The 14,595-nt window shown below is 37.6% G+C and overlaps 1 protein-coding gene across 5 annotated transcripts in view; it reads left to right on the plus strand.

Annotated features, from left to right (window-relative positions):
• Window positions 1-14,595, plus strand: part of LNPK (lunapark, ER junction formation factor) — a 78,340-nt gene that overhangs the window by 41,868 nt on the left and 21,877 nt on the right. For all 5 annotated transcript variants that reach the window (XM_036254524.1, XM_036254526.1, XM_036254525.1 and 2 more), the window contains 2 exons: window positions 737-820; window positions 903-954. In XM_036254524.1, coding sequence (XP_036110417.1) covers window positions 737-820; window positions 903-954 — 136 coding nt within the window. The remainder of the gene's footprint in view (window positions 1-736; window positions 821-902; window positions 955-14,595) is intronic.

Genomic DNA, 14,595 nt, shown 5'->3' on the forward strand with positions numbered 1-14,595 from the left:
CATTGTAAATAAAATGCTATAATAATGAAGTATTTTAATTACAGTCCCTAGTGTGAGCATAGAACTCAGTAAAAATTTTACTTTAATTCTTACTATGTTCATGTTTTTTTCCCTTTAAAGTTGTTTGAATCTAAGTTAAAAAAGGGGGGGGGGGGGCTTTAGGTTTTAAAATCATTTGAGCAAATGCCATGGCTGTTCTCCCAGTTACTGAGTGTTTGCTGCATTTGCAGCAAGCTAATTGCTTCTGCTAATAAATAATCTAAAATCGATGCTGACAGCAGTTAATTGGCACAGAGATTTTATTTTGAAAAGCTCTTGGCTAACGACCTTCTTTAAATTAATAGCATTAAGTGCTATGAGGAAATAAATCTGAGGAATTGCCTGTCATTTGCTTGTCATGTCTAATAACTTCCAATAATGATGGCTGATAGATTTTTGCACATTCCATTATTGAAGTTGGTGCATGTAATTATTCTCCTCATTATATGTAAACAATTAGCAATATTTGGTATTTCCTTGCAGTAAAGCTGTTAAATACAACTAACATTGTAGAGGTTAAAAGTCATTTTAAAATCTAGATTTTAATTATTTGACTGTAGGAAGTCTTTCATGCTATCTGGATATATTATGTGCTGTTTATTTTAAGCCTTATACTTGAACACTTTTTGAATAGGACTTATAAAATAAGTAGTGTGTGTTCTAAAATGTGGCAATTTATGGAAATTTTTGTTCGCAGCTTGAAGAAGTCATGGAAAAAGAAACTTATAAAACGGCTAAATTAATTCTTGAAAGGTTTGATCCAGACTCAAAGAAAGCAAAGGTAAGGCTCTGATATCACTACTATTTTATTATAAATTGCACATTGTAATAGGTCACTGTAATAACATTATTGTAATTGACAGGAGTTTGAGCCGCCATCTGCTGGAGCAGCTGTAACTGCAAGGCCTGGACAAGGTAAATAACTTTGTAGAAACTGCTGCTGCTGTTGGAAAGATCCATATTTACCCAAGTGAGTTCAAAAGTGTGACAGAGGTGTGTAAAAACTTACATTTAATGAATTTATATTAATTTTTATTTGGTAATTTGGGATATGACTTGGAGTGATAAGGCAATAAGTTTATCTCATTTTGATTTTATAGGATTATGTTGATAAATAAAGATGGTATCTATTGAGACTAAATATATAATTGGTTTAATCTTTTGAAATCTAATTTCACCAGTATTTTGTAAGGTTTTGTCTCTTCCTTTAAGTAAGGATTTCTTAGAATATCTGTTTTTAAGAAAATTTTTACATTTTTATTATTTATTTTTGAGGTACATTTAATGAAGATTTTTGTTAAATTTGAAGTTTCTTCTAAAATGACACTCTTATTTAGGAAGAGAATAAAATAATTTAAAAATTAGAAAAAAATTGAATTACTGCTATATAATAACATTAACTCTTTCTTTTGGAGGGTATAGTACCAGATTACTAATGAAATCATCACTATTATATCATTAATTACTATGTAAAATTTAAAAGGTCATTATTTTAAGTGGTTACATAAAGTTTTCCCAAGACTGGGATATTTTTGGGCTTGCATTGGCTTCACTCTGTTCTCTTGTCTAGAATATAGTAATATAGTTTGCAAGGCTTTTGTTGCAATATAGAATATACTATTTTAACAAATTCAACATTTATTCTTATAAATTATCAGAATTGTAGCTGGTTCATAAAGTTAGGATGACTTTTAGAACTTTGAGAAGTCAATTATTTTATAAATGTCCACAAAGGCTATGGATACTAAATAAGCCATAATAGTTTTAGGTTTTCTAATGGGCAAAGCTATGTGGGAAGGATCCCACTCTCTCCCATAATTCCATAAGTAGGATTTTGGTTTTTAAAAACATTAGCCTGCTCTTTTGATACATGTAAAAGTTTATATATGATTTAAAAATATTGGGCATAGGTACTTGCAATGAAACTCCTACTTTCATAATCAGTTTAAATTTTCTACAATTTACACTTCTTTCTAGCAATTATAAAAACATTTTTGGCCTATGGGCTAGGTTTCTATAATTTTTACAGTATTTTTTATAACTGGGAATAACTTTTCAAAAGCCCTTTTAAAATAATCTTAGTTAATATATTTTTAAAATGCAGAAAGCTGTTGCTAGCAGTTACTTTTTAAAAAAAGTCTGTCCTTTTCACTCTTATTAATAAAGTTTAGATGCCATTTACTGACATTCTTAAATGTTTATTAATATTTAGGCAACATAAGTTTCATTTTTTTTTTTACCTGGTAGATATTTTTTATTTTATTTTATTTATTTATTTTTAAATTTTTTATTAATTTGTTTTTGTTACAGATGTTTCTCATTTTTCCCCCATTGACACCCACCTCCCCTTCCCTCCCACCTTGTCCCCATCTTTGTTGTCTATGTTCATTGGTCATGCATATATGCATATAAGTTCTATTGTTTATCTCTTCCCCCACAAACCTCCCCCCCCTCCTCTGAGGCTTGTCAGTCTGTACCCCATCTTCATAACTCTGGGTTAATTTTGTTCAGCAGTTTGCTTAGTTCATTATATTCCACATATAAGTGAGATCATGTGATATTTGTCTTTCTCTCTTGGCTTGTTTCGCTTAGCATAATACTCTCCAGGTCCTTCTATGACATCTCAAAGGATAAGAGTTCTTTCTTTCTTTCTTTTTTTTTTTCCTTCAAATCTTTATTTTTGGATGTAAAATGTATTACAGATGTTCCACATTTTTCCCCCATTGACCCCCTCCTCCCCACTCCCGCCCCCCTCCCACCTTTTCCCACACTATTGTCTGTGTCCATTGGTTATGCATATAAGTTCTTTGGTTTATTTCTTCCCACCCCCCAACCCCTTTCCCTTTGAGGTTTGTCAGTCTAGCAATGAATTTGTGCTTCTTAATCCCTTCACCCTTTTCACCCATTCCCCCAACCCCCTTCCCAACTGGCAACCAACAAAATGTTCTCTGTATCTATGAGAATGTTTCTGTTCTTCCTGTTCATTTTGTTTGTAGATTCCATTGTTGATAGATATGTATTCATTGCCATTTTGTTTGTTCATACATTTTATCTTTTTCTTCAAAAAGACCCTTCATCATTTCATATAATAACGGTTTGGTAGTGATGAACTCCTTTAACTTTTTCTTGTCTGGGAAAGTTTTTATATGTCCATCGATTCTAAATGACAGCTTTGCAGGATAGAGTAATTTTGGTTGTAGGTTCTTGCTTTTCATCACTCTGAATATTTCTTGCCACTCCCTTCTGGCCTGCAAAGTTTCTTTTGAGAAATCAGCTGACAGCCTAATGGGTACTCCCTTGTAGGTAACTAGCTGCCTTTCTCTTGCTGCTTTTAATATTCTCTCTTTGTCTTGAACCTTTTGCATTTTGATGATGATGTGTGTTGGTGTGGGCCTCTTGGGGTTCATCTTATTTGGGACTCTCTGTGCTTCCTGGACTTGTAAGTCTGTTTCCTTCACCAAGTTAGGAAAGTTTTCTGCCATTATTGTTTCCAACAGGTTTTCGATTTCTTGTTCTCGCTCTTCTCCTTCGGGCACCCCCAAGATGCGAATGTTGGCATGCTTGAAGTTGTCCCAGAGGCTCCTTACACTATCCTCATTTTTTTGGATTCTTTTTGCTGTTCTGATTGGGGATTTTTTGCTTCCTTATATTCCAAGTCGATGGTTTGCTCCTTGGATTTACCTACTCTGTTATTGAAGCTGTGTAAATTATTCTTTATTTCAGTTAATGCCTCCTTTAATTCTAACTGTGTATCCATGATTTCTAACTGGTCCTTTTTTATGCTCTTGAGGCCCTCCCTAAGTTCACTGAGGTTCTCACTAAGTTCATTGAGCATCCTTATAAGCAGTATTTTGAACTCAGTATCTGTTAGGTTGCTTATCTCCATTTCGCTTAGTTCTTTTCTTGGGGTTTTGTTCTGTTCTTTCATTTGGGACCTGTTTCTTTGTCTCCTCATTTTGGCTGCCTCCCTGTGTTTGTTTCTGTGTATTACTTAATGAGAGGTATGGGGCTCGCTGAGACCCGGTGCTGCTCGTTTGAAAGAATTTAGGAAAAACCTGAAGCAGGATCCAAGACAGGCCAATCCTATGGTTAAGCAAGTGGCAACAGCTTGGGTGTGCTTGAAAGTTGTGTGGAGTGGGGCGGGGCCTTAGGGAGTCAGCAGGGCGGGGCTACCAGTGTGAGCCAGGTTGCTGGAGTCCCAGATATGGCTTCTGTCTGCCGCCCACGGGAAGGGCTCACCAAAGGAACAAAGGCCTCTGACAGCACGTTTGTCCCCGAGGAAGCCCCCTCTCCAGCGCTCGCTCCAGTGCCAAACAGCTCAGATCTTCCCTGTGTGTCTCTGGCACCCCTCGAGCTGCCTCCCCTCCGAGCTTAGAGGGAGAGAGTCCGATAAGTCCGTGCGCCGGCCCTTTAGGGAGCTGCCTGGGGCTCCAGCCAGGTCAGCTTCCCGGAGCCTCAGTTTCCGCTGGTTTTTCCAGCCAGAAGTTATGGGGACTTCTCTTCCTGGCACTGGAACCCTGAACGGGGCACCTGGTGTGGGACGGGGACCCCTCAGTCCTCAGGAAGGACCTTCCCAGCCGTGGGAGCCTCCTGATTTTTATCCACCACGCTTGGGTGTGGGACCAGCCCATCTCGCCGCAGCGCGCCGCCTGTCCTACCGGTCTGGATGTAGCTGCTTTTTTTTTTTTCTTAGTTCCATAGTTGTACGACTTCCATTCAGCTTGATTTCAGGCGGTTTTGAATGATGGTTGTTCTGTAGTTTAGTTGTAACTTTGATGTGGTTGTGGGAGGATGCGATACCGTGTTTACCTGCGCCGCCATCTTGACCGGAAGTCCAGAGTTCTTTCTTTCTTATCCTTCTATAACATCTCATAGGATAAGAGATCTTTCTTTCTTAGAGCTGCATAGTATTCCATTGTGTACATGTACCACAGCTTTTTATCCACTCATCTACTGATGGGCACTTGGGTTGTGTCCAGATCTTAGCTATTGTAAATAGTGCTGCTATGAACACAGGGGTACATATATTCTCTTTGAATGGTGTTTTCAGGCTTCTTAGGGTATATTCCTAGTAGTGGGATCACTTGGTCAAATGGAAGTTCAATTTTTAACTTTTTGAGGTAACACCATATTGTTTTCCACAGTGGCTGCACCAGTCTGCATTCCCACCAGCAGTGTACTAGAGTCCCCTTTTCTCCACACCCTCATCAACATTTGTTGTTTGATGATTTGTTGATGGCGGCCATTCTGACAGGTGTGAGGTGATAGCTCATTGTTGTTTTAATTTGCATCTCTGATGATTAGTGATGTTGAGCATTTCTTCATATGTCTCTTGGCCATTTGTATGTCCTTTTTGGAGAGGTGTCTATTTAGGTCCTCTGCCCATTTTTTAATTGGGTTCTTTGTCTTCCTTTTGTTGAGTTGTATGAATACTCTATATATTTTGGAAATTAACCCCTTATCTGATGCATCATTGGCGATTATGGTCTCCCATATAGTGGGACCCTTTTCCATTTTGATAGTTGTTTCTTTTGCTGTGCAGAAGCTTTTGAGTTTGATGTAGTCCCATGTGTTCATTTTTTCCTTTGTTTCTGTTGTCTTAGGTGTTGTATCAGTGAAAATTCTGCTGCGTATAATGTCTGACATTTTTTTATCCTCACCTTAGGACATTTTTCCATATTTTGTTCAGATAGAGTGGGAGGGAGGGAGAGAGAGAGAGAAAGAAACATTGACGTGAAAGGGACACATTGAGTGGTTGCCATCCACATGACCGAACCAGGGCTGGGGACAAGCTGCAACCGAGGTACGTGCCCTTAGCGGGAACTGAACCCGGGTCTCTCCAGACCACAGGCCAACGCTCTAACTGCTGAGCCAAACAGGCTAGGGCTGATGTCTGAGATTTAGTTGCCTACATTTTCTTCTGGAAGTTTTATAGATTCACAAGTTACATTTAAATCTTTTATCCATTTGAGTTTATTTTCATGTATGGTGTAAGTTTGTGTTCCAGCTTCATTTTTTTGCAGGTAGCTTTTTTTTTTTTTTTTTTTGGTACTTGCCCCTAACCGGAACTGAACCCGGGACTCTGGTCTGCAGGCCAACGCTCCAACCGCTGAGCCAAACCAGCCAGGGCAACATAAGTTTCTTGAAGAAGCTAAATTCATCTCTCCTTAGAAGCTGTGATATTCAAATACTTTTTTTTCCTTCTGATGTCATGTCATAATTATAGAAAACCATTGCTTAAAAACACACACAAACATTGTTGGTGGTCTCTTTGGTTTAGATTCCTGTGGCACTGTTTTTAAATATTCTTTTCTGGAGAATTAACATTTAGTTATATATAAATGAATTGTTCATTTAAAAGAATTTATTAAATAACTCATGTGCAGGCACCATGGAGAATAAACAGATGATTATAATATGGTTTTTGATCTTAAGAAGCTGATAACCTTTAAAAAAGTTTTGTTTTGGAGTGTATTGTTCCAATATTCTGGGTTATTTTAGGTCTGTTGTAATTAACTGCTATTTGGAGGTTAGGTGGTGAAGAACAGGGTTAATTTTGGACATGTCTGTTTGAGATGCCTATTAGACATCCAAGTTGAGGAAGCAATTGAGTATGAGTCTGGCAAACAAGAATTATCTGGGCTGGAGATATAAATTTGGGTGTCATTAGTTTATGGATGGTATTAAACCATGAGACTGGATGAGATTGCCAAGGATGTAAATGTGGAAAAGAAAATGACCAAGGCCACCCTAGGGCACTCTAACATTAAGTTGTTGGAAATAATGAAGAGGAACCAGAAAAGAAACTGGAAAGAAGTGATCAGTGAGATAGGAAACCCAGGAGAGTGTGAAGTCCTAGATGCTAATTTAAAGGAGTATTTCAACGTAGTGATCATCTGTGACAAAAACTGCTGCCAAGTGAGTTGAGTGTCAAGAATTGACCATTGATTTTTAGCAATGTTGAGCTCCTTGGTGACCTTGAAAAGAACAGTTTTTGGTGGAAGAATGGAGGCAAAAGCCTGGTTAGGGTGAGTTTAAGAAAGTATGGGGGTAGAGAAGTTGGAGACAATTTGAAGATACAATTCTTTTGAGTAAAGTAGTGGAAAAATGGGTAGCTGGAGGCAGAGGCATTTGTGTGTATGGGTGAACATGCTATAGAAAGAAATGATAGCATGTTTGTATGCTACTGGGAATGGCCTAGAAGACACAAAATAATTGATGATGAAGGAGAGAGTGGGGACAATTGTTGGAGAACTGTCCTTGAGGAGGCAAGAAGAGATTGGATTTAGGATACAAGTGGAGGAGTTGGCTTTCAGTAGGAGTGCACAGTTCCTCTATAGTGAGGAGGGAAGACAGAGTACTTGGATAGATATTGGTAGGTGGTGGAAATTTCTTCTGGTTTTATCTATTTTCTTAATCAGGATGAGGAAGATGTTGGAGTTTTGCAGAGAAGGTAAAAAATAATTTCCTAGGAGAGTATGAGAGTAAATAGATTAGAAAAATGTAGGAATGCTTGAGGACACTAGCATCCACTTGAAGTCAACAGTCATGAATTTAAAGCATAGTTGTGTGTTTTTCAGTTGTGTTTAGCTCCAGGTATGGAGTAGGCAGAAAGCTGGCTTTAACCAGGAATGGGATTATGCCTAATCATGGATTGGATAAAATGATAAAGGGGCAGGGAAGTGAAGTTGTATACAAAGGAGTTATTATAACACTGTATTATTAAGTCTTAAGATGATCATGAGGGAAATAAGGACATGAGAGTGAAATGATGGATAGTCAGAGGTGCTGGTAGTGTTAATAGAAGAGTTTGCAAATTACAGCCTGCAAATATAGGCCAAAATCTCTTACATGGCTCTTGAGTTTAGAATTGGTTTTCCTTTTTTAAAATGTTCTAAAAACTAACAAAGAAGAATAAATATGCAACAGAAACCATATACAGTTGACAAAATGTAAAATATTTACTGTCTGACTCTTTACCAAAAAAGCTGAAAAGTTAAGTGTGGTGGGTTGAGAGTAGGATGATTGAACTTGAGAGGAGTGCAGTTATCCTTAATGGCAAGGATATAGGACTAGATGATGATCATAAAAGGGAGTGAAGGACTGAAGTAGAGAGGTTGAAAAGATTATTGGAGGATGCCATCCGATAACTAAAATAAATTCTTAACAGACCCTTATATATTTGTTTTAAAAGGAAGCCGCCTAGACATTCTCTCTACCTTTGTATGTAACAATAACATTATGTCTCTACTAATGAAATTAACAAAAGGAAAGTCAGTTGTATCCTGCCACAGCTAAATTTGAAATCAATAAGTATTGCAGAAAAATTTAATGGCTCTGGCAAATAGATTACAACTTCTTATGTAAGTGGGTTTTTAGAGTTAACTCACTTGTGTTCCATGGCATATATGGAAGATTAAAATAGAAGTCATTAATCTTTTTTGATCTTGAGAGCAAAAGGCATGGTACTTCATATTTTGCTGGGTTTTTTGGGGGGTGGGGTGTACATTTGATTAAGAAAATCTGGAAAACACCTTATAAAATAGTAAATTCTCTTTTTTTAGGTGTTCTTTACTTAAGTCATATCTGTACTCTTACAGTTACCTATTGTGTAACAAACCATCTCAAAACTTAGTGGCTTAAATAAGCATTTATTTGTTTTGCCCATAAATTTGTAATTTGGGCAAGGTTTGGTAGAATCAGCTCATCTTTGCCTCACATCAGTTGGAGCTACCTGATTGGAGCTGGAGGATCTATTACCAAGACAGCTTACCCACAAGGCTGACAAATTGGTACTGACTGTTGGATTGTTTCCACGTGGGCCTCTCTAATGGGATCACTTTGGCTTGCTCCTATCATGGTGGCTGGGTCTAAGAGTAAGCAGCTCAAGAGAGAGAAAGTAGCCCTAAAAACTGACACACCTATATTTTTGTGGTCAAACAGTAACAGCATAGATTCAAGGGAGGGGACATTTATATCCTCCTTCCTCCATTTGGTGGGAGGCAAAGAATTTCGGACTCTTATTTTAAAACTGCCACATGTATCTTTTTTTTTTTTTCATTTGAATAACGTTTATTTTATTTATTTATTTATTTATTTTTTTTTAAATCTTTATTGTTGAATGTAGAATGTATTACAGATGTTCCTCATTTTTCCCCCATTGACCCCCTCCTCCCCACTCCCGCCGCCCCTCCTGCCTTTTCCCACACTATTGTCTGTGTCCATTGGTTATGCATATAAGTTCTTTGGTTTATTTCTTCCCACCCCCCCAACCCCTTTCCCTTTGAGGTTCATCAGTCTAGCAACCAACTTGTACTTCTTAATCCCTTCACCTTTTTCACCCATTCCCCCAACCCCCCTCCCATCTGGCAACAAACAAAATGTTCTCTGTATCTATGAGAATGTTTCTGTTCTACCTGTTCATTTTGTTTGTAGATTCCATTGTTGATAGATATGTATTCATTGCCATTTTGTTTGTTCATATATTTTATCTTTCTCTTCAAAAAGACCATCATTTTATATAATAATGGTTTGGTGGTGATGAACTCCTTTAACTTTTCCTTGTCTGGGAAAGTCTTTATATGGACATCGATTCTAAATGACAGCTTTGCAGGATAGAGTAATCTTGGTTGTAGGTTCTTGCTTTTCATTACTCTGAATATCTCTTGACACTCCTTTCTGGCCTGCAAAGTTTCTTTTGAGAAATCAGCTGACAGCCTTATGGGAACTCCCTTATAGGTAACTAGCTGCCTTTCTCTTGCTGCTTTTAATATTCTCTCTTTGTCTTGAACCTTTTGCATTTTGATGATGATGTATCTTGGTGTGGGCCTCTTGGGGTTCATCTTGTTTGGGACTCTCTGTGCTTCCTGGACTTGTATGTCTGTTTCCTTCACCAAGTTAGGAAAGTTTTTTGCCATTATTGTTTCAAACAGGTTCGATTTCTTGTTCTCTCTCTTCTCCTTCTGGCACCCCCAAGATGCGAATGTTGGCACGCTTGAAGTTGTCCTAGAGGCTCCTTACACTATCCTCATTTTTTTGGATTCATTTTTCTTTTTGCTGTTCTGATTGGGTGTTTTTTGCTTCCTTATATTCCAAATCGATGGTTTGCTTCTTGGCTTTACGTACTCTACTATTGAAGCTGTGTAAATTATTCTTTATTTCAGTTAATGCCTCCTTCAATTCTGGCCCTTTTTTATGCTCTTGAGGCCCTCACTAAGTTCACTGAGGTTCTCACTGAGTTCATTGAGCATCCTTATAAGCAGTATTTTGAACTCAGCATCTGTTAGGTTGCTTATCTCCATTTTGCTTAGTTCTTTTCTTGGGGTTTTGTTCTGTTCTTTCATTTGGGACCTGTTTCTTTGTTTCCTCATTTTGGCTGCCTCCCTGTGTTTGTTTCTGTGTATTACTTAACAAGCGGTATGGGGCTAGCTGAGACCAGATGCTGCTCGTTTGAAAGAATTTAGGAAAAACCTGAGGCAGGATCCAAGACAGGCCAATCCTATGGTTAAGCAAGTGGCAAAAGCTTGGGTGGACCTGAAAGTTGGGTGGGGCGGGGCCTCAGGGAATAACCAGGGCGGAGTTACCAGTGTGAGCCAGGTTGCTGGAGTCCCAGATATGGCGGCTGTCTGCCTCCCCAGGGAAGGGCTCACCAAAGGAACAAAGGCCTCTGATAACACGTTTGTCCTGGAGAAATCCCCCTCTCCAGCCCTCAGTGCCAAACAGCTCAGTGCTTCCCTGTATGTCTCTGGTGCCCCTGGAGCTGCCTTCCCTCCAAGCTTAGAGGGAGAGAGTCAGATAAGTCCGTGCGCGGGCCCTTTAAGGAGCTGCCTGGGGCTCCAGCCAGGTCAGCTTCCCTGAGCCTCAGTTCCTGCTGGTTTTTCCAGCCAGAAGTTATGGGGACTTCTCTTCCTGGTACTGGAACCCTGAGCGGGGCACCTGGTGTGGGACGGGGACCCCTCAGTCCTCGGGAAAGACCTTCCCAGCCGAGGTGTCCTCCTGATTTTTATCCGCCACACGTGGGTGTGGGACTAGCCCGTCTTGCTGCTGCCCCTCGCGCCTCCGCCCCTCCTACCAGTCTGGATGTGGCTGCTGCTTTAATTCCATAGGTGTAGGACTTCCATCAGCTTGATTTCAGGCGGTTTTGAATGATGGTTGTTCTGTAGTTAGTTGTAACTTTGATGTGGTTGTGGGAGGACGCGATACCACGTTTACCTATGCCGCCATCTTGACCGGAAGTCCTCTCCACATGTATCTTAATACAGTTAACAAAGGAATTTCTATCCGCATTTATTTTCAGTGTTCATCTTAAATGCCACTATTATCATGAATCCTTTCTTCATCCCATTGCTGAGTTTAATCTTCCCTTTCTTGAACTCTCCATGATACTTCAGTGATTCTTTTTTTATGGCACTTACCTTGCATGTGTGTATTTTGTAGTTTTGTATTATCTTTGCTTGGGACCTCTATTTGCAACTCTGAATCCCATTCAGATCAAGTTTGCATTTTAGAAAAACACTTAAAAATTTTTATATAACATGGAGAATGGATTAGAGAGGGCAAGGCTGAAGATTGGATATCATCTAACATAGGTAAGAGATAAAGGCCCACACTAGATAAAGTTGTGGCAAAAGAGCTGAAAAAAGAGATTTGAGAGAATTCAGATTTAAGAGTAGATTGACAGGACTAGATGTCAATCAGATTTGGAAAGTAGGGAGTGGGAGGAGGAGTCAAAATACTGCCTAGGTTTTTGGCTGGTTAACTGGTTAGATGTTAGTGTTTTAAGCAAGACAAGGTATATAAGAATTGAAGTAGAAGGTTTGTATAGAAGATAATGAATTTGCTTTTGGATCTGTTGAGTGTGAATTACATTCAAGTGGTGCAGTTTATAGGAAGTTGATATTATTTCATATGGAGCTCAGGAAATTGGTTGAGGTTGTAGATACACATTAGGCATCATTGGGAAGTATAGGACCCATGGGATTGAGTGAAATTGCCCAGGGAGAGAATTAGCGGAACCCCAGGAAACATTAATATGTAAGGATAGATGGAGAAAGAGGAGCCCAGGAAAAGGACAGCAGAAATGAGCAGAGTTAAAAGCAGAACTCAACTGGCACCTAAAAAGTTGAAGTGTAGTAGAGATGGCATCCACTGTCATAGTCTGCATAGAATCAAGTAAGTAGAAGACAAATGAGACCATTGCATCTGACAGGTTATATAACAGAGTGAGAGCATCGTTGTCATAAAAACTGGGATTTGAATCTTTACTCCAGCTCTTCTTTTACTGTGAGACTTGTGGCAAGTTACTTAGTTTCTGAGCTTTGGTTTCTTTTGAAAACTAAGGATAGAAGTTATCTAACTATCCTAGGGTTAACTATTACATAATATTACATAAATATTACATAAATTAGTAAACTCACACAAAACACCTGGTATAGTTCCTAGAAGATAATAGAGATTTGATAAAGAGCAGCTATACTAATAATAATGGTGATGTAACCAAAACAATGGTACTTTCAGTGGTGAGTGATACAATAGTAGCTACAAGGGAGCTCAAAAACCAGATTGTGTTGTGTTGAGAAGTGAAATGTTGGGGAAGTTTTTCTCTTTTGTATTTTTTTCAAAAAGCTTTGCCTCTATGGGAAGGAAGGTGTGATGGAGTCATTTCTGTTAATAAAAAGCCATCAATCAACCTATTGAGACTATTGAGAAAATAATTTCAGTAGAGAAGTAGGGCAGACACTGTACTTAAAGGAGCTTTGTATGAGTAAGATTTGAAGAAGATGATATAGTGAATGTAGCCTTTAGAAAATTTTGAAAACAAAAGGAAGAGAAGGTGGATGCACGTCTTTATTATTTTGGTTATTTAAAGGAATATAAGTTTAAACATTGAAACCTGAATCCATATAAATTGAAAAATAGAAACTCTCTTATTATTTTGGTTATTTAAAGGAATATAATTTAAACATTGAAACCTGAATCCATATAAATTGAAAAATAGAAACTCTCCCGAGGATATATCCTTGTACCTCACTTAACTACATCTCAATTATACTTATAAAGAGCCAAATTAACCCTAAATTTAAGTTTCCACATATGCATATGTGAGTCATTCACAGGCTTAAAGATTTTTTTCTTATTACTAAAATTTATGAAAATTTTTTATGAGGCTTAGAACTGGACACAATAGTTCATAAAGCCTTTGACCAATACTGAGGAAAATATGAAGATAGTGTTTGTATTTCTGCCAATGCTCTTTAAAGAAATTTGAAACCCAGAGTGGTTAAAAGACTTTTTAGTTCACAGATGATATCCTCTAGGATGAAAATTTGTGCCTCCTAAATGTTGTATGATGTTCTTTCTACTATATCTTAAACACAAAACAAACACAAAACTTTTTATCAGTATGTAAAGAAGTAGTATTTAAAAATCTGATAAAAGGTAATTATTTGTATTATAGCACATTCATCTCAAGAATTATTTAATTGCAAGCTAGGGTTATAGATTTAAGTTTTTATATAAATTGTGAATTTACACTTTAAGTTCACAAATAACTTTAGGAAAATATTTAATTTGTAAATTAATATCTGTATTATATTTTAATAATTGATTTAGAAATGCTAGATTGCTTAGCTATTGACTTACTGTAATCTCTGGAACCTTTAGATGTATACTACTTATACTAGTTATTGCTTATTAAGTAATTTTTCTGTGCTCTGGCTAAGCTCTTTGTGTTGATGATCTTTACAGAAATTGTATGAGGTAAGTATTCTCATTTGCTGAAGCTGAACTGAGAGATGTTATCAACTTGGAAGGCTGCATGCACTTGTAATAAATGTGGTGGAGCTAAAATTTAACTCAAAACAGTTTGCTCTCGTTGTCTGTGCTTTAGCAAATATCTTGTTTATTATTATTTTAAACTTTTCTTCTTTTTGTTTATCATAATATAGTTTTTAATCTTATTTTGATTTTATTTGTTTTATTTTTTATTTAAATATATAGGCATATCCTCATATTCAATGAGTGTGATTTTTATCGAATCATTGATTGATTGGTCATTGATAAGGATGTTAAAATGTCCTCCAGTCAAGAATTGACCTTATGGAATACTCCTTATGATTCTATACCAGGTTGATGTGGAATGCTTGGTAAATTTGGGGGGCGGATGCTATTTTATATTTAAATTCAGAAAATGTTGAATATAACCAATATGACTACTTTGTTAGGTACTAGAAACTTTTTGGAGTAGTGATAATACAAGGCATTTGTGAGTGGCAAGTGGCTAAAAATTGAGAAATCTTAGATATTTTATTTTATTTTACTTTTTAAGAATTGATTTTAGAGAAAGGAAAGGAGAGAGAAACATTAATGTGAGAGAGAAGCATTGCTTGGCTGCCTCCTGCACACGCCCCAACCAGGGATTGAACTAGCAGCCTCGGTATGTGCCCTGACTGGTGTATGGGACAACACTCAACCCAACTGAGCCACACCGGCCACGGAAAATATTAGATATTTTAAATTGAGATTACTAGAATATTCCATAACACTTTACCAAGAATA

Source organism: Molossus molossus, unplaced genomic scaffold (genome assembly GCF_014108415.1).
Source record: "Molossus molossus isolate mMolMol1 unplaced genomic scaffold, mMolMol1.p scaffold_m16_p_11, whole genome shotgun sequence".
Lineage (NCBI taxonomy): Eukaryota > Metazoa > Chordata > Mammalia > Chiroptera > Molossidae > Molossus > Molossus molossus.